Here is a 27,760-nt window from a genome sequence, read left to right on the forward strand (position 1 = left end):
CATCTTCACAATCATATCAACATAGATACTTCCAAATTCATTCCATGATAACTACACAGAGAAGCATGATGGTTCAAACAGTTATTTAACTATTCAACTGAAGACCTGGTGAACTGATTAAACTGCTCAAACCATTTTTCTCTGTGTAGCATATTCCTACATGTAGTGCTAGTTCAAAATTTATTGGCATAATGTCTTGCAGTTGTGCTGAAAACATTTGGTGATCTTGATAGTATAAATCTACAAGTGAAAGGTATCAAAATGTAATGAGAGACTTTAGCATCATTATCAGTGATGTGCAGATTTCAAATCAAAGCTGCAAATACCAACAGGTGTATTGAATTAAAACCAGAAGAGAAGGAAACCCATCTTGATAGCATTGATGAACACACAGTACATCACCCTGTGTGATTCATATCAATCTTACACTCCAGCAAACCTCATATGAATTCATAACAGACAGTTGACCTCTTCCATGTCATCTGCAATTACATTAGGTCCTATACAACACAGTACTTTGCCATTGAAGCATCACATTGATATGAGATACACTAACCTGAATGCTCAGCAGGAACTGAGTTTTAACACACATAGTCAGTTGGTTTGACTTTTCTGTTCAGGAATGACAAAAATAAATAAATGCTGATTTGATTTGGGATTCAGCAGACAGTGCCAGGAGACTTTATAATACATTGATCTCATTATAACAATTCAAATTTTCAACTGTGAAGCACTTAAAATACTGACTCTCTAAGACATAGTTGGGTGAGGTTCACACTTGGGTGAGACGAGGTATATGAGATCAAACATTTGCACAAAGATGAACAGTTTTGATGAAGTTCAATCCCACAATGTCAGAAACACTTGACTGTGGCTCCTTCACAAGACACACTTTCATTTAGTCTTTTAGAAACCTCATCAATTATCTCAAGGACTACATCCATATTGACATCAGCGGAAATTAATCAACACTCTAATTCCATGTTTAACACGAAAAAATTGTGATTGCCTTCACTTGGGTTTACCATCTAAATGAGGCTAATTGAAGATTTCTGATTCACCATGTCTTGTACTCTCTGGATTGATTACAAGTCTTGGCAGCTTCTACTTGCAGGCTTACAGAGCTCTTCGTCAGTTTCCACTCGTCCCACTTTGCAGAAGGGTTAGAAAAGTACATCCAGCGTAAGACTTTGAAGAGGATTGATTCCGAGGTACTAAGTCACTTCACTGTATCAACTTCTTTTCATCATATTTATTATCTAATTGAAGGCAGCATATTTCTGTAAGTGCAGGCAACATGGTGCAAGGCAATGTATTTTTACCTCAGACAACTACATGGACAGGGTGTGTTAGTGCTTGAGTAGACTTGGCGAGTGCCAAGATGCACCGGTCTGGCATTGGCATTTATCATGTCAACCACATTGATCTTGTCAGGTTGTGGGAATCCATGAAGTTGCAGGTTCTAATATTTGCCTAGCCATGGCTTCATTCTTCATCTATTATTTTTAGGGGTGTACTTTCTCTTCCTTTCTAACACATTTAATTTCACATTTCTATTACCCCCATTGATGCCTCTCTTCTAAATCATACAAAACACCCTCCAATTCCTAATAAAGTATTTACTTCAATCCCTCTGCACTTTTAGGTGTATGAAAACTTCTTTACGGATATGCTTTATTACTTGGAAGGGTAAATTTGTTTTGATAAGTGTAACAGCAGAAGCTTGAAAGGGAAATCCCATCAACACCTATAAAGATTTTTAAAACGTCTTTTTGACATAGATGGGAGCATTGTTGCCTTCTGGCTAGGAAATGATTAGCTATATGCATGTTCCTCCCAGAAAGCTCATCCGCTGTTCTAAATTTTTTCAACTGCATCTCCTGCAACACCCACTCAGTTGCATAATATGCAGTTGAATCAATATGGTGCCAACCTTTTCTTAGTGCCACTAATGAACTGCTAATTGAACCAACACCTGTAAAGACTTACAAATGGGTTAAATCTAAGACTCTGTCTACTGAGACACTCCATAAGGCTGCGATCACATAGAAGTATATGGTATACGGTATTCGCTATACGAAATACGCTCATTCGATCAGGCTGAGTTCACATACTTGTGAACTCGGTCTGATCGAATGAGCGTATTTCGTACTTGTGAACTCAGCCTGATCGAATGAGCGTATTTCGTATAGCGAATACCGTATACTTCTATGTGATCGCAGCCTAAAGTCTCTCCAAGGAATGTCTGCTTGAGAGTGAAGAATGTAATATATAATACAATCACTCAAAAATGAGAAAACAGAAAAACTATGAGAAGATGATATTATGATAGAGGAAGAATTGCTGCTCTACAAGCAGCGATACAAGTGTTCCTTCCCACAATACGTTTTTGCCGTTGCACCACAAGCGTGCCAAACAAATTGGCCTTGTACACGTGCATGTACACTATGCACAATTAACATTATGTGTGTAATTTGATACTGCGACCAGCAAATAATATTCACTACCAAACAAATTGGCCTTGTATGCGTGCATCTATGTTGTGCACAATTAACATTATGTGTGCAATTCGATACTGCGACCAGCAAATAATATGCACTACCAAACTTTAGGTGGACAAAAATTTACCATTCCTGTTGTCTTAGGCACAATCTTCAGCAAAAGTCGATCAGTGTTTACATAAATACGTTAAATATCTTTACCTATACAGGTATGTAAACACGGTGAGTAACTTGTTTCAACACCTCAAATAATGTTGTGAGCACTGTTGCCTTCTGGCAAGGAAATGACTAGCAACATGCATGTTCCTGTCATAGTGCACATGCATGATTCTTGTGCAAGTCTAGCTGAAAGTTCACCTTCTCGAAGTCCATTTTAAGACATTCTTATGTAAATTTATACTTCTGACTTTGTCAAATGTAACAATTTTTTTATACTGTGTAGCTTGAAGCCAAAATAATAGCTACCAAAATCAAATATATGTGATTCTCAAATACAATGTGAGAGATATCAATCAATGTTGGAGAAATAGCCATCCTGGATACATGAAAATTCATTTATTGCACTAAATGAAATTTTGAAGAACTTTACAAAAGTCCTAAAGGCCATAAAATTGAGAAAACACAAGCTTCGCTACAAGATTATGATTTTGACTTTTTAAGATATTTCAGCCTACCGAATCAGAAGACCTGTATCCTATTTATAAAGACAAGAGTGTAGACATTGCAAAGTCACATTGAATGCTACACCATAATACAAATTAGTTTTCTTTCAATTTGTCAAAAGCATTTCAGTGCAGTTGTCTTTCCTCACATAAATATCTACAGAAAGCACACATCCCAAATAATGGCTATGGACCTCATCATACACACCCCTACATCCATGGATCATTTGGTGGATGCATTTTCACTAAGTTGAATGATTTTGTCACAAACAATTAAACTCTTTATCTTGTTAACTCTATGCTTACCGTTATTTCTCATCTCAAATTCATCAGACCACAATTTAATTTGTGACAAACAGAGCCACATATTCCACATCATTTTGTGTTTGGATAATAATTGCGACACGAATCACATATCCTAACACCTTTCATCATCCTTTCCTCACATGGTCAAAATATTCCTGAAATTGCTAGCAAATATTTCCTGCATCAGCAACTTAATAGGCTAAACACATCCTTCACGGCTGGGAGGAAGGCGATAGTCGATACGCCAACTGTGCTCAGACACCGTCAAATCATGTTTTGACTGACTTTGGTTATCAATGCATGTCCAGCATGTTAACTCGTCCGACTCGTCACCCACACACCCTACGTATGGCTGAATAAGCGCCACAGATGGTGTACCACAGATTTGGAAGTATGCAATTATCCAAGTTTCCCTTGTTATGGTGCTTTATAGGTGGTCAACATTGACGTGTGACCTGCTCAGGACAACGGGAAACTGACCATAATAACAACAGGAGCGTGCACAACTTGGAAGTCTGCCTGACTGGGCTTGGTGCATGAATTAAGATATTTCCTACAGATGTTTAGTACAGTTTTACTACATGGCAAATTTGTTTGATGAACTATATGGTGACTTTATTTTGTCATCTGAACCTATGATAAATATGCAGGTGTATTCTGCTATAACAAATAGTTTTTTTAAAAACATTTTTCTATAGTTTCATCACAGTTTCAAATCTTATGACAAAACAAATTTACACATGGTATGAGAGAGCACATAATCCACATCATTTTCCAAGGATGGTAAAAGCAAGCAGACAAAGCTCAAACCAAGAAGGGCTTTGCAGACAATTTTGAAATATATTTTATATAGCTTGATTGATAACTAAGATTTGATTTTATTTGTCTGTTTGATAATAAAATGTTGTTGGTCTGTACATTGTTTATCAACAAAAATAACAGAGGACATTGGTCAACATCCGAGTAGAGATGCTCTCACTGATAAATGCTGGGCAGATCTAGACAACTTAAATCCTTGATGGGATAGATGCCAATATTCTAACCTTAATTTGAGTTAATATCTTCAACTAACAGAACTTTGTGCTGTGACAAGTGACAAAATGCATGCTTCATTCAATTAGTACTTACAACACTGTAATAGATACTTCAGGAAATTTAAGAGACTGTATTTTGGGTTGGCCTGGTCATCACATTCAAGATTCCTATCAGACAAATTTGCAGGAGAGTACCAAGCAAATACACCATCATCTTGTGGTGAGTTAGGCTTCATGAATACCCAACTTCAACTAAATTTCTTACATCAATTCATCAACACCTAATTTTTTTAATTTTTTACTAGAATATCACTGGGTTCTGGTTGAATTCCTACCTTGAAAATTACTCTAGGTTGGACCTCTCCATGATCAATCTTCATTTAAAGGCTACTGCCATATGACTGATTGAAGTCAACATAACTTGGCGTACAATGGCTGATCTGACGGGGTTTTTATGCCATAAACTTCTTACTATTTCTTTTAGGCAATTCCACCCTAGATCTAGACTTCCTAATTTTTTTAAGGCACAATATATTGCACGTAAGTTCAGATCTCTCTCCACAAGTTTTTAAACTTTCTTTTCCTCCATCACATAGTTTTGTGCAGAATAAGAACATCTAGCACAGCACATTTCCTGTATATATGACTCATGTGTTGAAACATATCATTGTCATATCCTTGTTAATGTTAACAATGTCTCTAGCTATGTTGTCATCTCACTATAATTCTTCCAATCATTGACCCCTTTGAATGCATGATTGCATACCATGTGACCCAATCTCGACCAATCAAATTGGATGATGAAATTGAAATAGGCGTCAGTATCCTAGGGCGACTAAATGGCGATCAGGAAATATGCACAGTATACAAATCCTTTGGAACGTGTTGAGCTTTGTAAATCTTCTATCTTACATAGCTGATGAAAATGAGTGAATGATAAACTTCCCTTCAAATTCAAACTACCAGTTGATCAAAGTATGTGTTTATAGCATAAATGTACTGATGATGCATCTATACTTTAACACAATGTATTGGCAATATGAATGACATTGCCTATATTTCCTGCCCTAGACACATAACATCATCATCAACAAGTGCATTCAAAGTTGCTTCTTATATCTTGCATCCACCAAACTGAAGAAAATCAATTTTGCACACTATTTTTGGATACACCCTGTCAGTTCGAAACCCCGTCAGTCCGAACCACCGCTAGTCCGAATTTTAAGCTTGCCTAACGCTAACCCTAACCCTTACTCTAAAAATTTGGACTAGTGGTGCTTCAGACCGAGTGTTTCGGACTGACAGGGAGATCCCCTATTTTTCATCAAACCACAATTGTGAGAAGACAGCAGCTATCAAATTGACTGAAGCCTTACAAAATATGCTCAATATTGAGTTCCAAGTTCTTTGTTCCATCATGACACAAATAAATGCCCCTTCCTTGGTGTCCAGCAGATAAATCATGTGTCACATTTTGACGGAAAAATGCAAGGTCATACATGTCTTGTTTTTCATTCTTACTTATGATGTTCTTACTTCTACAACCTTCTATTCATCAAACTATGAGTTGAAACAGGCATTCCCAATCAGTAGATCATGTGACACAAGGTGGGTTGCCAGTGAAAAAATTGGGTCACATTTCAAAATAGTTGAGAACCTCCGAGCTGGAAAGAGTGTACCGAGTACGGACAATGGGAACAAGGTGCAGCTCAAAGTAGAAAGATTGGGACACATTGTCTTAGTTTGTGGGTGTGGTAACCGTCTTATTTCTACAGTAACTATATAATCTGAATGACTTCAACATGAGGATTTGTGACTGAGCTGCTGAGGTGTACTATTGACCTGTTTTGCTCCAACTTGTTCCACTTACCTATATAACATGTTCCTGTTTGAAACTTGAAAAAATATACCCTAGACAGACCATGATATCACTGCTGGTATCTTGGTCTAATGTCACAACAAGTCTCTGGGTTCCTCATGTGATGTCATAGGTCTGCTTAGCTCAAATTATCTACTTACCCATTTAAAATAAAACTTTTCTGTGGAAAAAAATCTAGGCACTAAATAGAGTATGAAATCACAAATAAACTTGAGCATGATTCAAACAGAGCTTGAATTCATTTTGTGATGTCATAGTTCTATCTAATGCTTAGCTCAAACTATTCTTCTTAAGCGGACTATGATGTCACAACTTACAACCAGAACACCTTTCAAACATGGTGTTCGAGTTGATAGTGTGATGTCACAGGTCTGCTTAAGGCAAATCATAACACTAACCTGTTCAGCTTCTCCTTGTTTTATTAACCAACCTTTCTTCAAGTGAAATAGACCCTGCAGAGATGGAAAGAAAGAAAGAAACAAACAAAAAATGTTTAAATGTTATTAAAATAAGTCAATAATAATTCACATGACCACACAATGAGGTCAAGTTTCGGAAACGTACTTCTGCAAAAGGGCTATCAATTACACATTTCCTATGTTCTAAAATACAAAACTGTTCAAAATGTAATATGAGAAAATTATTATTATTCACTTTATGAGCATATCAATAAAGTCTACAATAATGGTGACATAAATCTACAATTCACATAATAGCATATACTAGTTCCTAACTGCATAAAGAACTTTTGTGCTAAGTTCCCAATTGCATACAAGTGAAAAAGACTAACTCTAGGCTAGCTAACTTACGTTCCACTTTTCTAATGCGACTTTGACATGCCAACAAAGATGCATACATCCAAAGGTGGACAGTATGATCTGATAAAAAAAAATGTACTAACTTAGTGGTGATATCATGGTTAGTATGTGCGGTTGACTCCAAACCTACCTGTCTGTGATGTTCTTCACATCAAAGGCATTTGCACAATCTACAAAATAAGTTTTCCACTGACCACTGAAGCCTTCAATAGTCACTCCTCAATATGCAATTCCAGAGAAGTATAACCCACAATTCAAAATAATGTCTACATCAATTTTCAAGATGAGTATGCCTACAAGTTGCACTGTCCTGTGTGTACATCACCTCAACCATTCAAAGAAATTTTATGTTCAACACCTCCTACACAACTTGCATTTATAATATGTCTGTTTCCAAAAATAATCATTTCCCTACGTCAGTTTTACGGTAAACCCATAGGCTTAAAGCCCAAACACTTACAAACACAGCTATAAATTGTCTCCAACTTCAGGCGTGACGAGTTCTGTCAAGATTTTCTTGTCGCATTTGAAATGCAAAAATGATCAGAAGTCATGCCACAATAATACCCATGTTTCCTTGTATTAATCAGTATCAAATGATTGAAAGAAATTACAACTGAAAGAGGAACTTTCCTGTTCTAGATATGCACCGTCGGAAAAGGAACAGAAATAAGTTTAGCAGAACAGGTGTCATTCACAAATGTAACAGCTTATCAACAATATTTTTTCTTTCTCAACAGTAATTCTTGAAATCAAAGTGATAATAAGCAAATTCATGCCTAATATCAGTGGTTCTATACACAGAATCTCTCTGTCATTCATAATTGTTGTCATTTTTGTTTTTGATACTTTGCTGTCACAATTTAAATTTTCTCTAGTACAATTTATCCGTGTTCCCCCAGCATTGGACAGGAATTACTCAGTAACCTCAAGTCAATTTTTCTATACATAAGGGAACAAACCAAAAGATCGATGAAGTCCTATGTATACAACTATAGTTTTGATCAGCTCGTAATCGATGGGCCTTTAAACATTGCGGATTAATATCAATATATTGTATTTCAAGAACTATCAGAAGCATCAAAAATTATTAATTTAAGTCATATACTTTATCTACTTTCTTTAAAGGTGAACCTCATTGAAAATAAAGTTATATATCAATGGAAAGCTTATGATGTCAGGAAGCAGAAAAGAATATTTTTATTTGCCTAACGTACCAGGCTAGACATAATCTCCATGCAAAGATTGGATATTGGCACCCCCCCTAAATTACAAAACGAAATCGTTCAAATTGGGCGCTTTCGTTGATGACGTCAGCTCGGGGACACACAGTTACTTCCGGGTTTGATTGTAAACACAATGTCCATGCATTACTGTGGCATGCATCGGGCCAATGTACGAATTAAGTCATTGTCAACTTACTTTACATGGAAAATATCTTCAATAAAATAAGAATAACATGAAGGAAACATCATGATCAAATCAAGAATGAAGTTCCTGAATAAAGTGTGTGAATAAAAATGGAAAAAGTGCTGGCCGGGGTGATTTGGGATAGGCCAAGCCATCCACGATATGCATAGGGAATATTACAGTAAAACCACGAAGAGCGAAGATTAGCAAGAACCGGAATGAAAACAGATTGCAACAAATAACTGCTAGTGCTACCAGTTCAGATCGTCACACCAAGTTGAGATAAACTTATCACAATGAGAAAATGAAGGAATAGAATAAGGTACATGTACAGGATTTTTTATTATTCTATTATTTCTAATATATATAGAAGGAACCAGCAACTTGAAGATTCCTCTAATTTCAAGCTTTATTGCGAAAATCAGACTTGCCGGGCAGCTTGCAAAGTACAGGAAGCAAGTCTTGTTTACATGTTTCCGAGTAGGATCACGTGATCTGCGAACCCTGAGCTTACGCCACGAGCATTCTCAAGGTCATAGACGACTGATTTGGGTGCTTTTTGGCGCCTTAAAAAAGACCAAAAATTCATTCATTTTTTTAATTTTTCAGCTTTATTGGCCATCAAAAAAATTGGAAAAAATAATTTTTAGTATCCTGACATCATAAGCTTTCCATTGATATAGAACTTTATTTTCAATGAGGTTCACCTTTAACACAAAAATATAGATCACACAGGTAAACTATACCACACTTAATGTGGGTCTACTTTTCGGCGTAGTGTTAAAAGCCTAACAACATGTTGAAACATTTCTCCCATGCTCTTAGTCTTATACGACATTAGGCAAAAAAAAAAAAATTGTTGTGTTGCCCTCAACCGTCCGGTCCTAAATCCTGAAAAATCAGGGTCGCATTTTTTTTTTTTTTTTTTTGAATGATGATTTTACAGATTTGTTCAAAAAATCAATGTTTTTCACTTAAAATTAATATTATATTGAAAGACTAGTCTTTAATTGATGTCTAACAGGTATCCAGAAGTCAAAATTGACAAATGTCCCCTAATTGAAGAAGCATTATCAGACCGCCCGACCTAACTTTCCCATTTTTCCACTTGAGGGCAACACAACAATTTTTTTTTTTGGCCTTAGTGTAATTTGCCCCTTTTCCGGTTTTGTTGCAGCCGGCAATGGAGAGGTTAGCTAAACAAAATATTACCTTTATAGGACCTTATCAATCTTTTGGTTTGTTCCCCAAAATATTCTGAAACATTATGTAGGGCAAGTTTTCACTAAAAATTCATCTGAAAACAGAAAGTAATGAAAATGTTTCCTACTTCATATCAGTGACACCATGATTGTGCTGAATATCATTATATAAAATCCCCGACGGAGTTTTGTATTTAAGGACACTTTAAATAACACATTTCCTTAAATAAAAGTCAAGTAATTTCCACGTAAGTAAGTGGAAATTACAGACATTATACAGGATCTATTTATGTAACTTCACCCCATTTGTAGTACCCCTTTTTGTGGAGGTATAATCTGTATGCCTGCTAAAGTTGGTTATTGCTGTGGATGTTGTCATTGTTGGTATCACCATTGTTGTTTTTCAACTTGGTGGCATGTCATGTTTTGGTACAATACTAAGAGGGCTTGCCTCATTCTGCTTAACATTTCTGTAACTGTATTTTGATTGTATTTTATAGTTACTGTACAGTGCTCGGAGGTTGAAGCAGAGAGCGCTTATGTGCTTATTATTATCACACTAGCTAACTTCACAGGCAGATTTATTCTAGTTAGGCAGCCGATTTCATTATTTTATGCAATTTTAATTAATTTCACTCCTTTGAACTTGATAAATCCCAAGATGCATCAACATTCATTTCGAACAATAATAACATACCCAATTTTATTCTGCATTACACCACCTGGAAATTGCCTGAGAGCATGTGGCTGTCTAATTATGAAGTCTCATATAAGTCTTCCACACTTTCATATACACATAGGTTGTGACTTAATTGAATCAACCTGTTCTCCTTATTTCTTTTACTTACATCATCAATTGTCAATTTTCCATACATTTACAGGTTAATTCATCACGAGAAATATTAAATAAAAACAAGATGAGGTTCGGCAACACCTGCAGGATTGTCTTTCTTCCTGCCTTTTTTCTTTTCTTCTCATTCAGCCTTACCAACCTTTCTTGTGACGGTTAATAAAACATTCAAATCCTGTGTCAAATTGAACGCGAGCACATGCTCCAAATATGTTGACTTAGCCCGCCTCGTACATTGCACATAAACACAAGACTAGTTCCTGTGCCCTTTAGCACCGCACATGATGGTTAACATTACTGACAAATCAACCCTTTCATGTTCCTCCTGAAACCACATTTACGCATCACCTCGTAACACCTTCAGGAAGCTAAGAAAAAATGTTAGCAAATTAAAATTGCCAACTCATGGCTACGGATTCATGTCCTGCACATTTTCATATTTTTATAATAAATCTCAATTTTCATGATTAAATTAAGTTGTAAAATCTGATAGTAGTTGGCCTAGATTTGTCACAGAAAACTGGCATCAATCAACTTTGAACAAGTTTTGACCTCAACTTTCACACGAGTAACATCACAAATTGGCTATAGGAGCAAAGTTGCCACGATCATGTCCATCCTTATATTGCTCAATGCCAATAATAATTGGCTCAAATTTGCAGCTAAATTTAATAAACTAAAATATATGCATTGGTTGGATTAAATTGAATGACTAAATTGATGAGAAACACATCAAGGCATACATGGTTATAGAAGCTGATCAAAGTTTGTTCTAATAGCTGGGGGGAATTGTCCATGAACAAAACACAAGAATTTCATACAAACACTTACTGAAACCTGGCAAGCAACCGCTGAAACCTGGCAGACAACTCAAAGAAAACATAAGGGGGCAACATTTCCATATTTATTTCCAATGAGTAGGAAACCCAGCAATATGTTTTTTATTTTACTTACAGGGAAGGTCATTGCTATCTGCTTGCGCTGCATCATGTCGTTACTTTCTGCTAGACTTGGATCAGAGTTGGACCGCTTCAGGGTGGGGCCATCCTGAAAAGAGAGAATAAAAATTTGAAAGAAAACATTAGTTGCATACTTGCTGTGGTTGAAACAAACAATCTCAATGGTTAACCTACACTTTTCTTTCACCTCGAGTGGGGTAATGATGTCAGTGTTTTTACATAGTTTAGGTTAGGGTGTGCTATTCGTTAATGCAACCAGTGAAATACGCACCTACCCTACCTGCTTCACTACAAACTAGAGGTAAAACAAGTAAAATCATGTGTTGTGTAACATTCAAGTTCATATATGGAACACTTTGAGCACTGGCAATCCAGGAAATGATAGGCTCATGCTTAAAATTATATCATCAAACCAAAATGTTCAAGACAAAAACATCAACAATTGAAGATGCAATTACAGTTCCTGATGTTGCTGAAAACATTGTATCGTTCCTTTGTAGATAATCTTCAGCCAACATCATTTACATGTAGAATGTATCACAGTGTAGAGAGATATGCAATTTTGTCCTTTAACCTGTCTCAACATAATATTCACTTGGCGTATCGTAAGAGAACATGGCTTGCTGGCCACACTTACTCAAAGAAAAAGTCTAATCACAAATAGATATCCGTAAAGTTCCTTTGGCAAATTGTAACATATATCCACTAGTCCATTGATCTTATAACAATGGCAATTATAGTCTGATGCATGTATTCTATACAGCAGAGTGTTTGCCCCCAAGCAGAAGGGAACCAAAGTGTTCTTGAACAAATCCACTGGACACATGGCCTGTATGGGTAGATATAACCTGCTGTAGGCTTCAAACAAGGTTCCTGGTCTAAAGCACTAGATAACCCTTGTCACATCCAATTATTACAAATATCTATCCAAGTTCTACAGCACCTCCAGTCACTGGATCAAAGATCTGCAATTAAAGTAGAATGCTCTGCAACTAAACACCCATACCCATTTGCAAGATAACCACTTAGTTCCTTTGACAGTTAAGTACATTATACATCCAATGCTTGGATAATCTATAATATTAAGTCAATTTTTAATGTCATCAATCATGCATATCCCTATAGTTAATCACTTCTGAATCAGGAGACTCTTTGTCATGGTCTCCTGTGTTTATTTTGGCATGAGACCTTAACCCTTAAGCAGTAACTGTGTTAACATTACAACACGATTAAGGTCAAGATCAAGGTTTCAATGAACATATTATGGAGTGGATGAGTCCAGCTTTGGGATTGATATTGGTGTACCACTTGTTAAACTAGACCGATTGTTACAATAGCTTCCTGCAGGCAGGCCCTGGGATGCTGGTCAGTCATTTCAAGCTTCCTGGCATTTCACCTGTCCTGATTTTACCTTCAGTAGGATTCACTTTGTAAGACATACTTGATCCCTAGGCTTGATCCTTTCATTGATGGACTGAAATAGACACATGAACAGGTGGTCTGGATTGCAATGTTAAGGTCTATTATTCATGAATAACCTTTTGGAATATAACAGTCTTCCTTTAAACAAAAGTTGCTGCATTTTCCATTTTTGTACACCTTTGAAACATTGAAGCAAGTTAAATCTTACCGCTAATTATGTTAAGTTGTATATGAAAGGTATTCTTCTGTTTCAAACATATTAAATAGGTGAAATGCTGACACTACTTCCTCGGGCAGTAAAAATCAATTAGCTTAGATTTTCAACCAATTATTTCAGCATCAAAATAATAAGTACATGTATCAATTTCCCAAGTACTTATTATCAAAGAGGGCGTATTTCTGACCTATTTTCACAAGTGTGAAAAATCTCCACCCATCAGGTAATGTCAATATCCACTTCGCACTCATGTTACCTGAGATACAATCAGGCATTTCATTCCACTCACTTTTCTATAATTTCATGACATACATTTGAATTGTTACAACTATCAGCACATTGTCAGTGCAAATTTGATACAGTATTTCTGAATGTTGTACTTTTTTTCAGCATTCCATTTTGCTATAAGCAGGTTTTGAGTTATTGCAATAACTATTGATATCCAGACTAAAAGGGAAGTTTACAACCTACATTTTATTTAAACTTTATTTCTCAAAAAATATGTTGGGTGCATGTTTTAATGAAGTTTCTAAGAACCATAGATGCAGCCAAAGAAGTACGGTTTCGCCAGCCATCGAAAACCTCAACTTTGATGATGTCATCAGACCACATCTACGTAGAAGAACATACCAAATTTGAAGCGAAAATTCCTTCTTAACCACATTTCCTCATATTACCACAAGATCCGGAGGAACAACTGAAAGCCTTAATCACCGTTCAGTTTGTCAACATCAATGATTTGAGACCATCAGACCCTTACTCAATGAATGATAGACCTTTAACCAAATTGAGTACCAAATGTTAAAGGCAACCCAACAGGTCTTGCTCATAAGTTGTCAAATATGATAACCTCAACACAACTTTTGGTATCACTTAGAGATAGGATCTAAATCTCATAATCAATGGTCTAATTGATGATTACCCCAACCAAGCATTTTGAAAGGATCTAAGATATGGAATAAATCTCAAAATTATGAATGTAATTGATGACTAGACACTTAAATTGACCCTTAAAACAGTGAAGCTGTTAACATGTCAACCCTAATGTTCAAAAAATATCCCGCATGTGACAGCCCCACATCAAGTTTAGTAAACAAACTGTGGAACAACACGACTATTCATGTCCAAATCATCCTCTTCTGATCAAAGAGAAATCTTTAAATCGTTAGTCTAATTGATGATCAGACACTTTGCATAGTCACACATTGACCATCACAATGAAGTTGACCAAGGGATATCGGCTGTTCTTCTGCAACAGGTTTAACCATGCCAATCACTTGTCACATTATGGCGGATATCTCAGATAACCTGTGTGTAATAAAAGTAATGACCATCAGTGATGACCAATTTTTTTGCGTTACTTTAGTGTTGCCATTATTGCTTATGAAGAGGCTGCTTTCAACTATGAAAGTGCACCCAATTTTTCATGCAATTGCCCAAAAGCTGCAACTAACAACACAACTATATATTACAAGCATCTGTGAGGCATCCTTTCCAATCATGAAAAGCTGCCCAACTTTTCAGTAAAGAAATAACTGAAACGAATAACAGCAGTGAGGTAACCAGAACAGATGAAAGAATGCCACATCAGTCAAGACCGTGATTTCTCTCCCCCCCTCATGAAATGTCCCTTAGATACTGTATTTGTACCCATTTGTATGGATTAACAGTAACACTGGCAACACTTCATACATTTGCATGATGTACTTAACTTTGACTTTATCCTCAATTAAAGGAAACACTAACAGTAACATTTTCCATATGAAGTGAGATCATAGGATAGTGGCCTGGTAATTAATTAAAGCACTGACAGCTTGATGCTAGGTGAGACAAATTGAGGGAAATGTTGCGGTGTTAGGAAACATTAACAGGTCTCTAAACAGTCCATAATGCATTTTTTCCCTTTTTAAATGATTAATTTGAACTGAAGAGACAAGATAAGATTGTCATTCCAAGTAGTAAATTTAAATAGGTCTTGATGAAGTGTTATCCTGTCACAAAATAAACACAATATCAAAGTTGGAACTTGCCCCTTATGGATTGGCCACAAAGGTTCAGAAGTTCAGGTTTGCTTGTTTATATTTCAATATAGAACTATGGTAGCAATGGTCACTCCAAGTAATTGTTTATCCACTTATAATTAGCCTTTTCAGGTAAATCCCATAAGCCTTTGTAAGTACATCTGAGAAGTCGTCATTTGACGTCACACCGACTTGCAATGCGCAGTAACGATGTTTGCTAAGCGATGTGCGCCGATGATGTGCGCATCGGCGCAGATTGCGCGTGACATCAAATGACGACATCTGAAGTGTACTCGCAAAGGCTTATGGGATTAACCAAAAAGGTCAATCCACTTTTTCTTGTTTTGTAGCAATTTCACTGCCATACAGCCCATATTCATCATTCAGCTTGATTTCATCAACAATATTATGAGATCCAACCATTCCTTCTATAATCTGTGATCCAACATCCACATCCTGTTTCTAATTGTCCAGCATGCAACTTTAGTTTAACTAGCAAGGTGGGGGCAATTTACAATCAGGAACATTCATCTTGGTATCTTCCTGAAGCTTGCCCAACGACTATGTAAATATGCTATTGTCAACATCCAGTTGGGATAAATGATGACATTTGTGATGTACTTTTCTATATAATGTCACTGAAAACTATTTTGTTGACTACCATGTTACATACTGGTCTACACACTTCCAAAATATCAACATTTACCTTAAAATGTTCATCACATCAGTATGATAAATAAGTCTCTGGTTGTAATCCAGTGGAGAGTACCCCATACATCCTAGCTTCACATTTGCCAGTATATCATCCAAGCACATCACAAGCAGGAAACTGTGCTGAAGCCCCAAGAACTTGACAGAAACTAACACTTGGGAGACAAGTATGTTCATTCATTCTATAACCCATGAACCCGCAACTTAACCCCATGTCTCACAGTCCAACAACACAGGGCAACTTTTGCTTTTGCCTAATTCCAGAAAATCTAACAAAATAAGATAGGACAGATTCTGAACCACACCCACTGCCATCTCAATGAAATTAGTTCTCACTCTCGACATACTTTTGCACTTCTTTGAACACTATGAAATGGTGTACATCAACAGCTATCAACACAGGCCTGCATGTGAAGGATTTATTTTGGAAGGCGTGCAACTTCCAAAATGCGCTTTTTTTTTAAAGAACAAATCAGCTTCTAATGAAAAGTGGCCTTTAAATCTGGGCTTTTAAAACTAAACTCCTCAAAATAAATACTTTTTGAGTTTTTCTTAGACATTTTCGCTCAAGAACATGAGAAAGTAGATGTATTTTGATTTTGTCTTTATTTAGCATATGTCCACCAGGGCCTTCTTTGATAGTTTATTTTGGTGTGCCCCCATATGGATGGCATCAAGTCAAATTGATACATGGAAAACAAAAATTTGTCCCTTCTAACTGGACTACATTTATCCAAGCTATACCACAGGCCAACCTATCAGAGACCAAAGTTCAGCATAATCTAAACACCAAAGTGAACTTGGAAAACTTTACATCACTTCAGTATCAACGCCTCATGCCCTCAATCATGATGTCAAATTCCAAATTGACATTCCTTGATTAAGGTTACTGAACAAAGTGACTATACATGAGGCTATTTGAACCCAAATTAACCCCATTGCCTCCCATACAAGATAGGAGATGGCACCACTGAGATGGATCCAATGACAGACCATTTGGGTTAAAGGAAACTGTGGTTGAACATTCCACATAAGATATTATGAGGTAGATATGAAAGAACACCTGATTTGATTGAGTTATTCAATAGGATGATCGCCATTTATAAGACATGACTGCATTGTTTGGATTTTATAACAGATTTCACCTTTGACATAAATTTGCCAAATATGACTTGTTTTTGTTGATACTCGGACACTGTGGTTAGTGGTTTGATTTGATGTGTTCACACTTTCGGTATGCTTGCTTGCTTGATTGTTTGTTTCTGATATTCACCATAACACTATCTCACATTGCAATATAAAAATGTGTTCAACAGTAACATGCTTGTAAGCAACATGATGCCTGAAACATTATATTTTTTTCCTGACAGTTTGCTGTTTTTAGTCTGTCTGGCCAGCATGGGATATTAAAGGTACGATTCTTGGAACGTAAATCGTGTCTAACTATACAGAACAAAACTGTTTCTAAATGAGGCAAATCAGGTTATACACCCCATCTATGCCTAATAGTTCATGCTTTCAACAAGTAAAAACACCTTTAGTAACTACAACAACCTATTTATAGGTAGTAATTTATACCCGAACAATTACCCGTAATGTGTTCCAGTGAATAACATGATTAAAAAGAGATGTGCTGGTCCTGACAGCTCAACTATGGCTTCATTTGTTAATAAAACCCAATGAGCCATTTGACAACTCCATGAAATATGTTTTATCACATCTGTAAAAGGTTGCCTTTCCTTATCATATTTCCTACTGGCTCAAAATCCAGCTAAAATGCCTTTGAATGTAGCTAATTTTATTGTGAAAATAAGCTTCTCAAGTTCTCATTATTAAAAGTCAAAGTTTACAAGTCATGTCTATTTGGTCTGCTACTGTTTTAACTTATAAACAGAATACAAAAATCAAGAAACTTAAATTGTAAACATTACATATATTCACAAATATAATCAACACCCCAACTTGGTAAGTTGTTTTTACTATGCCCCCATGAAAATCAATATCACCTCAGAACTGGGCTACCTGAGAAAAAAGGGTGGATATTGATGTAAACTAAAATCTAGATATGTGATCCATGATCAATGATCATATCGAAAGTAGGACTCAACCGAAAAAGCTTTTTGTCTACCGATCTGATATCTATTTTATAATATTAGCCAATATCCAAACCAACATCGGTTTTAAAAAAAAATCAATTTTGTTAAAAAAAATTTTGAACATTTTTTTTCAAAGATTTTGTCTGCTTTGGAGAACCCCTGGACCTATTTGCAAGTGCTAGTATCATTCACAGTTAATTTGGGGGGGAAAAATGGAAAACAATTAGTGTTTTATCCAATAATATGCAAACCATTAACTAATGTTTACCTCTTCATCTATCACATATTATAGATGCATTGGTTTTCCATGTAATGTGATATATAAAAGAGGTTTGCATATTAAGGATAACAAACTGCTTTTTTTTTAAGTAACTACACAAAACTGACTGATTTCATGACCAGCGGTATTGGACTTCTTAAAGAATTAACCTGCCATTTACTATGAAATATGCCAGTCTTGAGGGAGGATTTGCAAGCAATGACACAGGAACTACACTATTATGGAAGCACTAATGTATGAAGTACTTGCAAAGCAGGTCATTCATGCATTCATTCAAGATGAATAACCTCTTTGCTTTGATTTCACTCATGACAGCACATTGCAAGAGTCAAGAGACGGAATTTTCATGCTGCATTAAAATCTGCGCTTTTCGCCTCTTCTTCAGCTTGCATAAATTTCATACTGTGCAAAACACTGCCTTTAGTGTGCAAGTATAGGTAGGAAACTTGAAATCGGGATATTTGAATACAAGCAAATTTTTCAAATCAGAGCAGAGTATTTTGGAAATACCAAACTAGTATAAAACTGTTTTTAAAACTAAATTCTACACTTTTGCTAAGGCAAGTGTTGTTGTACATCACTGCACTAAGACGTCTCTGCTAACCAAAAGACCCTACTACGAGGACAGGATGCAGAGCCTTCTGATGGACCTAACACCTCTTATGCAACATTATGACAATCAAATGATCTTTGGTCAACTAATATTGTTTGAAAATTGTTGAACAATTTGCCCAGGTACGTTTTAAAAATCACTTAAAATTGTAACAAAATAAAATGGCTACAGGCAACATTGAAGACTGAAGACATACTCAAAACAAAAAGCTAGACATGTAAAAACATTTCTGCTTTTATGAAAAACCAACACTGTTCAGTCTCAGACAGATAACTCAATATAAGATAGAGAAATGCAAACATAGCAGGAAGATGTCTAAGGCACAGGATCACATAGCCAGTTAGCCACAGCACATAAAGTCACACCCCAAAGAAATTGGTTACGGCTTGATGATGAGGGGGTTAAATTCAGTCATGAGTTGTCCATTTCCTGATCTGCGATTTCATTAGTTTCCTTAAGGTGACTACAATTTCATGTAATCTTGTTGCTTCAGGCTACAACAGAGATTTTATAGGAATCTAATCCATTTCAAATAACATATGATTAGTTTCCCTTTGTTTCCATAAGATAATTTTACAAATCTCAAAGGATTTACCTTCTCCACCCTGTTCCTAAGGCCCAGTATGACCAAAACATGGCATTAGATATTAGAATGGTACCATCCCGGGTACCATATTTAACTTAGTCCAGCTCTGTCTGTGTGAGCTTGACATCATGTTCCTTTGCTCATCAGTCCCTTGTATACTGCCCTCACTGGTGAATAATGAGCCACATACAACTTAGGTGAAGTGACATAAACTGCAGACCAATAGTGATCAAACAGGAGGTAACGTCTCATTTAGTGTTATAAACACCTTTTGCAACAGACGAAAGTAGTCACTGTGTCCAAATATCCTGTACTCTTACAGGAAGAAGATACTGAAACATAAAAATCAAACAACAGCCCAAACATGGTACAAGATGTGAAGTCAAGGAGTTTTGATCAAATCATTCTGGTTTGTGAAAATATAACCTAGATTTGGGTGGGGATCTGGGACTTCATGATAGCATGAACATAAACCTGATTGATTTCTGGTTGTTCAACTACCTCTAAACCTTGGTGATGTAGAACTTGAATGAAACTCAAAAGTCAAAGTAACTTTTAAGTTACACAAAGTTTAAAACAATGTATTTTTATACATCATATGGATATGAGTCACTATTCAACAACCCTCCCCCCATATCTTGGCTCAGTTGGCTACATAAAATGTGAATTCATATAAAAGGTGATGTTTAATTCAAATGACATTGCACCCACCAAGGGAAGCCTTGATTTCCTTACATAAGTGTGTGATTGCATGAGCCAAGGTTAAATTTGCAATACTTGATTTTTTAATATGCATTTGTTTCTAGTTTTATTAAATTATTTCTTTATCTAAACAAGACATGATTGAATTACCACAGTCGTTGATGATTTGATTTCCTTTGATTTCTTGATACATCCTTCATGCACGGAAACCAAACAAGGCCATGTTAAGAAAGTATATGAATCTGAATTCATCTCTCAATGCCTCCATCATTTTTTAACTCTATGTTTTTTGTAATGGTTGGATTTGTTAGGTATGTCCAATTTTTGTCACAGCATCTTCAAAACATGAATCACTCATATGACTTCATGTTGAATCCACTGTCAGATAATGGAATGGACCAATGATGTGATGTCAAAGATGACAAAAATGATGTTACAAAACATCAACAGCAAAACTATCTATCCAGCTTTTGCAAAGAGCTATTTGTTGCGATTCTTCTATTTCAGCCACAGCAAGAAATGAACAATAATTTACATCTTAGTCTTCAATTTCTACATCTGGACAATCTCAAGGCCATCTACCTTCCAAGTCCACACTCATATTTGAAACTTATTTATTTTGAATACAATATTACCACGAACAGGTGTTTCAGTTGAGATTCCTATATGCCACTGCACATATCCTTAGATAACCTAATAACATTACAGACACTAGGCTGTTTTACTTACTCAATTTGGCAACAGGAAAGTTCCTTTCCTCTACATGACAAAAATCCCTAGTATTGAAGGTCTGTGGGACATTAGCAATCGGTGCCAGGAGGTATCACACAATGTAGTTCCAAGGCTCAGTTTCACCAGTTCACAAAGAGCATTAAAGAAACATCTATACCTTTAAATGGGACCTACTGTAAAAGGCATCTTACCAAATGCAAAAGGGTCACATTTAAGTTTGCTATGCGGACTGCGTTATCATAGTTCTTGACATACAGAACACAGTTGCTGTAGATCAAGTGGACGTTGTACTCAATTGTGCATAGGTTGAATGCAGCAATGAGTATGATGCCCACACTTCACTCTGCATCAACCCTGTAACCCAGAGTTGACCTGTAACAGAAAGATTCAATTTGTAGAATGTTCAGCTTGTCCAACTTTCAGATGAGAAGATTATTGGCAAGTCTTGATGTGATATTATATAGACCACTTGACATGTGACGTCATTGCCCTGCAGTGTGCATACGCATCGTTGTTTGCTCAGGGCACATGCATTTTAAATCACCCACCACATTTCATACAGTACAAGAAAGCCATTGAACAGTGTAGCGGTTCGTTCAAGCATATCGATAGACCAGTGCCTTGCCTTTGTTGATAAACAATGATGTCAAGTGGTCTATATGTAAAGGAAGCTTCTCATGAACTAAAATTGGTTAAAATAGCACATCATCCAGGCACATCATACCTTAATTCCTTGTGAAGCATTATGTTAAGTGTCCATTCCATCTACTTCTGTTAAAGTGCAACAGATGAAGTCAAAATGTTCAATTCTGTCAAATAGTACTCATCACTAAGCCCAGCTAACGTTCCATGCATCAACACTCCCTCTTCTCAATCAAACTCCCATGTAGAATGTACACAATCATACTGCTTACCATCAGATCACAAATGAAATAGACACAGCCAGCTTACTAAGACTACTGTTCCATCTTATCTTGATATTGCAAATTTTTTACATATTGATGCGTGTTGATTTTGGCATCATGAATTCACTGTAGATTTCTGACTCAATCTTTGTATAGATTTTGGCACAATCCAGGGTCTACGGCCTACTACATCTGCTTATCTTTACGTTGCAAACTTACTAACATTTTCACAACCATTTCGGCATCATAAATTCATACAGATTTATGATTCAAACCTATTTATGACTTATCCACGAAATCAAGTGAGTAAATACTCATTATCTCTGCTTAATCTTGACTATCTCTGCTTAATCTCACACAAATTACTTCCATTTTTACATACCATACATTTTACTTTCATAAATTCATAATAGCTGTATGATTCAATCCATACTGCATGACTTTCTATCGCACAATCCAGGGAACCATATTTTGACACACATCCTGCTTTAGTAAGATGCAAGTTTCCTGCATATGGGATTTATGATTTCATAGTTGTGACACCCAGCCCCCCAAAAAATCTGGAAACATCCACTTTTTGCTGTTTTTTTCCAACAGAATGAAATCTGCAAGTGCACTTTTCTTGCCAAAAAGGGTCCACTATTTGGGAACCCCCTACCACCTCACCGAAATAGCATACAGGCCTGGTGACACCATTAACCATTTATCAAAAAATACACTGAAAATGAATTGCAATAACACATAACAGATTTTAACTTTCCCTTAATTGATTTGATTTGCATTCAACTCATTTAAAAGCAGGTAACCTTGCTCTTTTAGACCTCACTCTTTCAACGTTTCAAGGGTAATTCTGTCAGCAAGTACTCGGCATGCCATACCAAACTATAAGGAGGACAAGCCTATTACGGTTCAGTACTAATCTTCTAACACACCCCTGAAATCCTCAATTCTAGTAGTCTGGTCCATTTAGCTGCTTGATCTGCATGACAACATGGGTATTGAATGGTCAATGGAAAACTTCAAAACAAAGTTCAATGTAATACAACAAGAGTCAAAGTAAGCCTATTAGATGCAGCAACACCAAAGCTGAGCTAATAAGATGGGAGTGTTTGAGGAGACAATGTGAAAAATGGACACATTATCAATAAGATCACAGGCAACAATATGTATTCAACACAAATGGAACACTACCAATCCTGGTGTCAACATTGACCAGAAAGAAAGATCTGTTCTGCTATGGTGACAAAGTCCTTGAAGCATGCACAAACATTAGGTGATGATTGGGACAATTTGCTGTCGACTCAGATGAAAGATGCCAAAACAGAGGCCTTGCAAGTTTAGAATAAGGCAACCTATTACTATCATAACACAATGCAAATACTTCCAACAACAATGGAATGGAATAAACACATTTCCTAGCTGTACCTAATCTGATAGCCTCCACCACATTTGGGTGTTTTTATTCTTTTCTTTCTGTGTGTTTATTTGAAGTTCCAACTATTGCAGAAATACATACATTTAGATAAGGTACAATTCTGGGAATGCTTCTACAGCAATATACTTGCATAATGTGCTTTGATGAGGATGACTCAAGAAAGTCAATAAACATGACATCAAATGAAACCTGTAGCTATGATCTGAATCACCGATAATTAAATGATCTCAAAATGGTCCAATATGAGCATTCTTGTGCCTTCATGATCAGCATTTTTAAGATGTACCAAGGCCCGGTGAACTTAGCATTGGTCCAGTGCACAGAGATTTCCGTCTTAAATATTAAAGTCAAATACTTGCATGCATGTAGCCCACTTCAAACTCACAGTTAATGAAAACCAAGATACAAAGAGGGCCATGGCAATGCTAGCATAATTTTTATACACCAATGAAATAGTTAACAGCAGCTGCTTATCCAGTCTCCAAGTCTAAAACTGGTCCAGTCAAGGTCTCAAGAAAATCTGAAGCATCTGAAAGCCTTGACAATGTTGGCACACACACACACCCCATCACACTTAGCTGAAAGTCCATTTAAGCTGGTCCAGTCAAGGTCAGTGAACTGTGATTTGGAAGTTAGCTTTGCCTTCTGTTAGGTCGTATGGCATTGACCTAAAGCAAGAGAAGATTTATTGCAGATCAAGTGATAAGTCCTTGATGGGTTTGTAAGATGATTACTAATGAAGCAATCTTATTAATAGATATCAGTTGGCTGCTTTTTGATGCTTTATTACTGCTGAATATCAAGTGCAACCTGTTTTAATGTTACTGAAATTTCAGTTACCAAATTGGCACAAACTTGTAGGCTATGTATTCTGACCAATGTAATTTCTCATCATGATCATAAGAATAATAAAACATCCCTAAAAAGGAAAGACTTTTTAATCCCTCAGATACTTTTCATTTTACCCTCTTGTCCTTGTCTATATTTTGACACAAGATACTCAGAGACCTAGCTATATCCAACTCCTTCACCCAATGCAACTCTCTTGTTGCCCATGGGCCTCTCAACAGATAAGACAGTAAGCCGATTTACATCAACACTAATAAATGTCTAAAATGAATACATATGCAGCATTTGGATTAAAGTTTGTTATCACCCGTAAACATCCAAACTCCATGTTTCCGCCATCTTTTTAAAAATGTTTCAAATCTCCTTTCATCAGACTGACCATTCCTGATAAAAATAAGGAAATTACATATTAGCCCTAAAATACTATCACTAGCAGTCAAAATAGTCACGGAAAGGTCAAGCAGTGATCAAACACAAGGAGTGATGTTGAAGATTAGAATTGGCTTAGTTCCTCTGATTGCGATGCCCTCGGCATGCATGGCTAGGAAGCATTCATCAAGCTAGCCAAGGCGAGGGGTGTAACTGGTGATTGTGTCACATCCAGTACTGGCAAGGATGAGAACTGCACACCTTGACATGACAGCTGCAACCTGTTCTTGAGATTTTGCAGCTCACTGTAATTTCCACTTTTTGGATGCTACCAGATTCTGATGCTTTTCAGAATTTTATTCACCTGAATTAGAATCAAAAGTAACTGTGGACAGAAACCACCATTGGCCATGGGATTTACTCTGATGAATGGATGGTGAAACACTACTACTACCTACATCCACAGATTTGGCAACAACATAATCAGTGACATTTAAGAAGTACCTCAAAGTTCTTCAATATTAATCTTCACTTCCATTGCCTACCCTGTAATTACCATAACCATCAACCACTAGATTAAGGCAGTAATTCCTCCAGATAGAGATGCATCACCAACTAAACATCTACAAACGAATAAAAGAAACAGCTTGTCTTCGGAAGCCATCCCACCCTCAATACCCTTTCATCACTACCCTCAATTTATTAGTAACTTTTCATCACCATTGAAGCTTGCCTTCCAGATCTTCCCTACGTATAAGACACCTGATTTCCTGTATTTAATAGGATATTAAATCAGTTTACCCTCACATCTTGGCAGGCACGTGCACACTAGGCCTGCTGCAAAACTGTAAGATAACTCTCTGTTATCTATTATTTTCCTCTTTATTCCCCAATGGTTTACCCCAATCAAGTCTACAATCAATCATGCCATCTATTGGCTGCAAAGTGTTTCCCTTGTAAATAACCAAAGCATAAAAAAGGATATTTGGTGTGATTGCTACAAAATTATAATAAAAGCTGTGACTCGACTCAAATCAATTTGAAGCAGTTCACTGATGATGCAGTGATTGCAGTAGTAATACTTCCAACTTATGATCTTCCATATGATATTCAGAACAGTCCAGATTTCCAAAATATTGAATCTATAAATTCGATCAGCTCGTAATCAGCGGGAATTGTTAGGCTTTTAAGAGTGATATATGTTGACCTATCTGGTCTATATTATGCGTGTGAAATAAAGTAGACGAAGTATAGATCTTGAATTAATAATTGTGATACTTTTGGTGAGATGTCACAAGACAATTCTCAATATGAAATATATTGATGTCAATTTGCGATGATAAAAGGCCTGCCGATTACAAGCTGATCAAACTATACAGTGCCTTGGTTCAATTTTTCTGCAAATGATTTTAATCATCCATGAAGATTGGAATCTTTCTCATGTGAGAATCTTTTCCTGCTTTGTCAAACCTTGCTCAATTTAAATTCATGTGCAATGGAACTAAGGTTGGTAAACAAAACAGCAAACACAAGCCACTTACCCAAACTGGCGCAATTTAAAATATCCTCAAATACGGGAAATCAGCTTGATTCGGATCATATTCGGACTTCCTTGTTCTCAGATGATTACCGCTTCAAGGGATTATTAAATCTATTTACATCCAATCTAATCAGGGACTCTTTGCTAGTAAGTCCTTTGGCCTTAAAATGGACTCTCTCTAGGAAGTGAGGCCACTTTCATTGAATTTGAACAAAATTTCTATTAATATTAAAAAATAAGTGAGTCTTGTGGCCAGAAGTCCATTGCATTGTACCAAATACACCTCCCTTCCACATGATGAAATCCTATATCTTTTTAGTCTTTTGACACAAATTCTAACCAATCTTTTACGTAAATAAAGTTAACTTTTTGCTGTTCTTATTTACAAAAATATTCAGTCTGCATCAAATCCATATGTCCAAATCGCGTCGTGTCAAAATTACAGTGTGTCCGTATATGCCACATTTCATAATTGGTATGTTTACGCAATTAACAATATTAACTCAGCCCACCTACCAGAAATCATTACGGCACAATGAAAACATTTACTGTGCGACAGTTAGCGTCACTATAAACAATGATCACTAATTATGATCATGTCACCTGTGACACAGTTGGTATGATGTCACGTCACAGGTATGATAACGTCACTAACCATGATCATGTCTGAACTAGGAAATTTGGGAAAATTGGTTAATTATTAAAAAAAGATGAAAGAAATTTCCTGTGTGACCCTGGCCAAACTTTTTCATGAAGACCAGCTCATTTCATAAGTAATGTCCTCAATCATCCAGGTAGATAAACAGAAGCGAAATGAATTATAAATCTGTTCATCTGGAATTACTATTTTTGATGATTTAACTGCAATATATCATGTCTCATTCAAGACGCATCATCAGGCTGACTGATCAGACACCGAACAATGGACCTGTGACATGATTGAATGATGTGATGTCACAGGAGGTTCATCAAGGCACTTTTCTGATCCCTGCTTAGAGGAGGGGACTAAGCTACAACCTTTCCAAGACCTATGACACAGATCTGAAAAGTGGCTCAAGGACTCTCCTGTGACATCATACCAACTGTGTCACACAGGTCAATGGTTCTGTTGCTGATCAGTCAGTCTGATGATGCATTCTTTAGATGAGACATGATACTGCAGATATCAAAAATAGTCAGTCCAGATGAACAGATTTATAATACACTCTATATTTACAACTTGTACAGGAAGCATAGACTGTTGGTTACAGGTAAATTAGTTGTACAGCAAAACACCATCTGTCCATTGACTCATAAATTGAGACAAGATAACAATTGAAGCCACTGAAATGATGATTATTCATGAGCTTTTCTTTTTGATGACTGATGAGTAATTACAGTTTCTGCCAAAGAAGAATGGCACTTGTTTACATTTTGAGAGCGTGCACAGCGTAAACATGGAAGTGGGGTTCTGATTGGCCGATTCAATTCGTCTGATTGGCCGATTATGCGTTAAAACGTTGGTCAGCGCAAACAAAGCTATGTTGCTCATTAACAGGGCACTCGCATCAATCTGAGCGAGGGACTGCCATTCTTCTATGAAACCAAGTGTAAATGTTATTAAAAGTTTGTATAAAATTCATCCAAATATATCTCAAAATTGTTGTGACACACAATAATTT

At 36.4% G+C, this 27,760-nt stretch overlaps 1 protein-coding gene across 1 annotated transcript in view; it reads right to left on the minus strand.

Moving 5' to 3' along the window:
- LOC140150317 (uncharacterized) overlaps nucleotides 1–27,760 on the minus strand; it is a 171,461-nt gene that overhangs the window by 47,560 nt on the left and 96,141 nt on the right. The window contains 2 exon segments of the mRNA XM_072172326.1: nucleotides 6,781–6,834; nucleotides 11,617–11,709. Of these exon segments, the coding sequence (XP_072028427.1) occupies nucleotides 6,781–6,834; nucleotides 11,617–11,709 (147 nt within the window).

This window comes from Amphiura filiformis, chromosome 4 (assembly GCF_039555335.1).
Source record: "Amphiura filiformis chromosome 4, Afil_fr2py, whole genome shotgun sequence".
Classification (NCBI taxonomy): Eukaryota; Metazoa; Echinodermata; class Ophiuroidea; order Amphilepidida; family Amphiuridae; genus Amphiura; species Amphiura filiformis.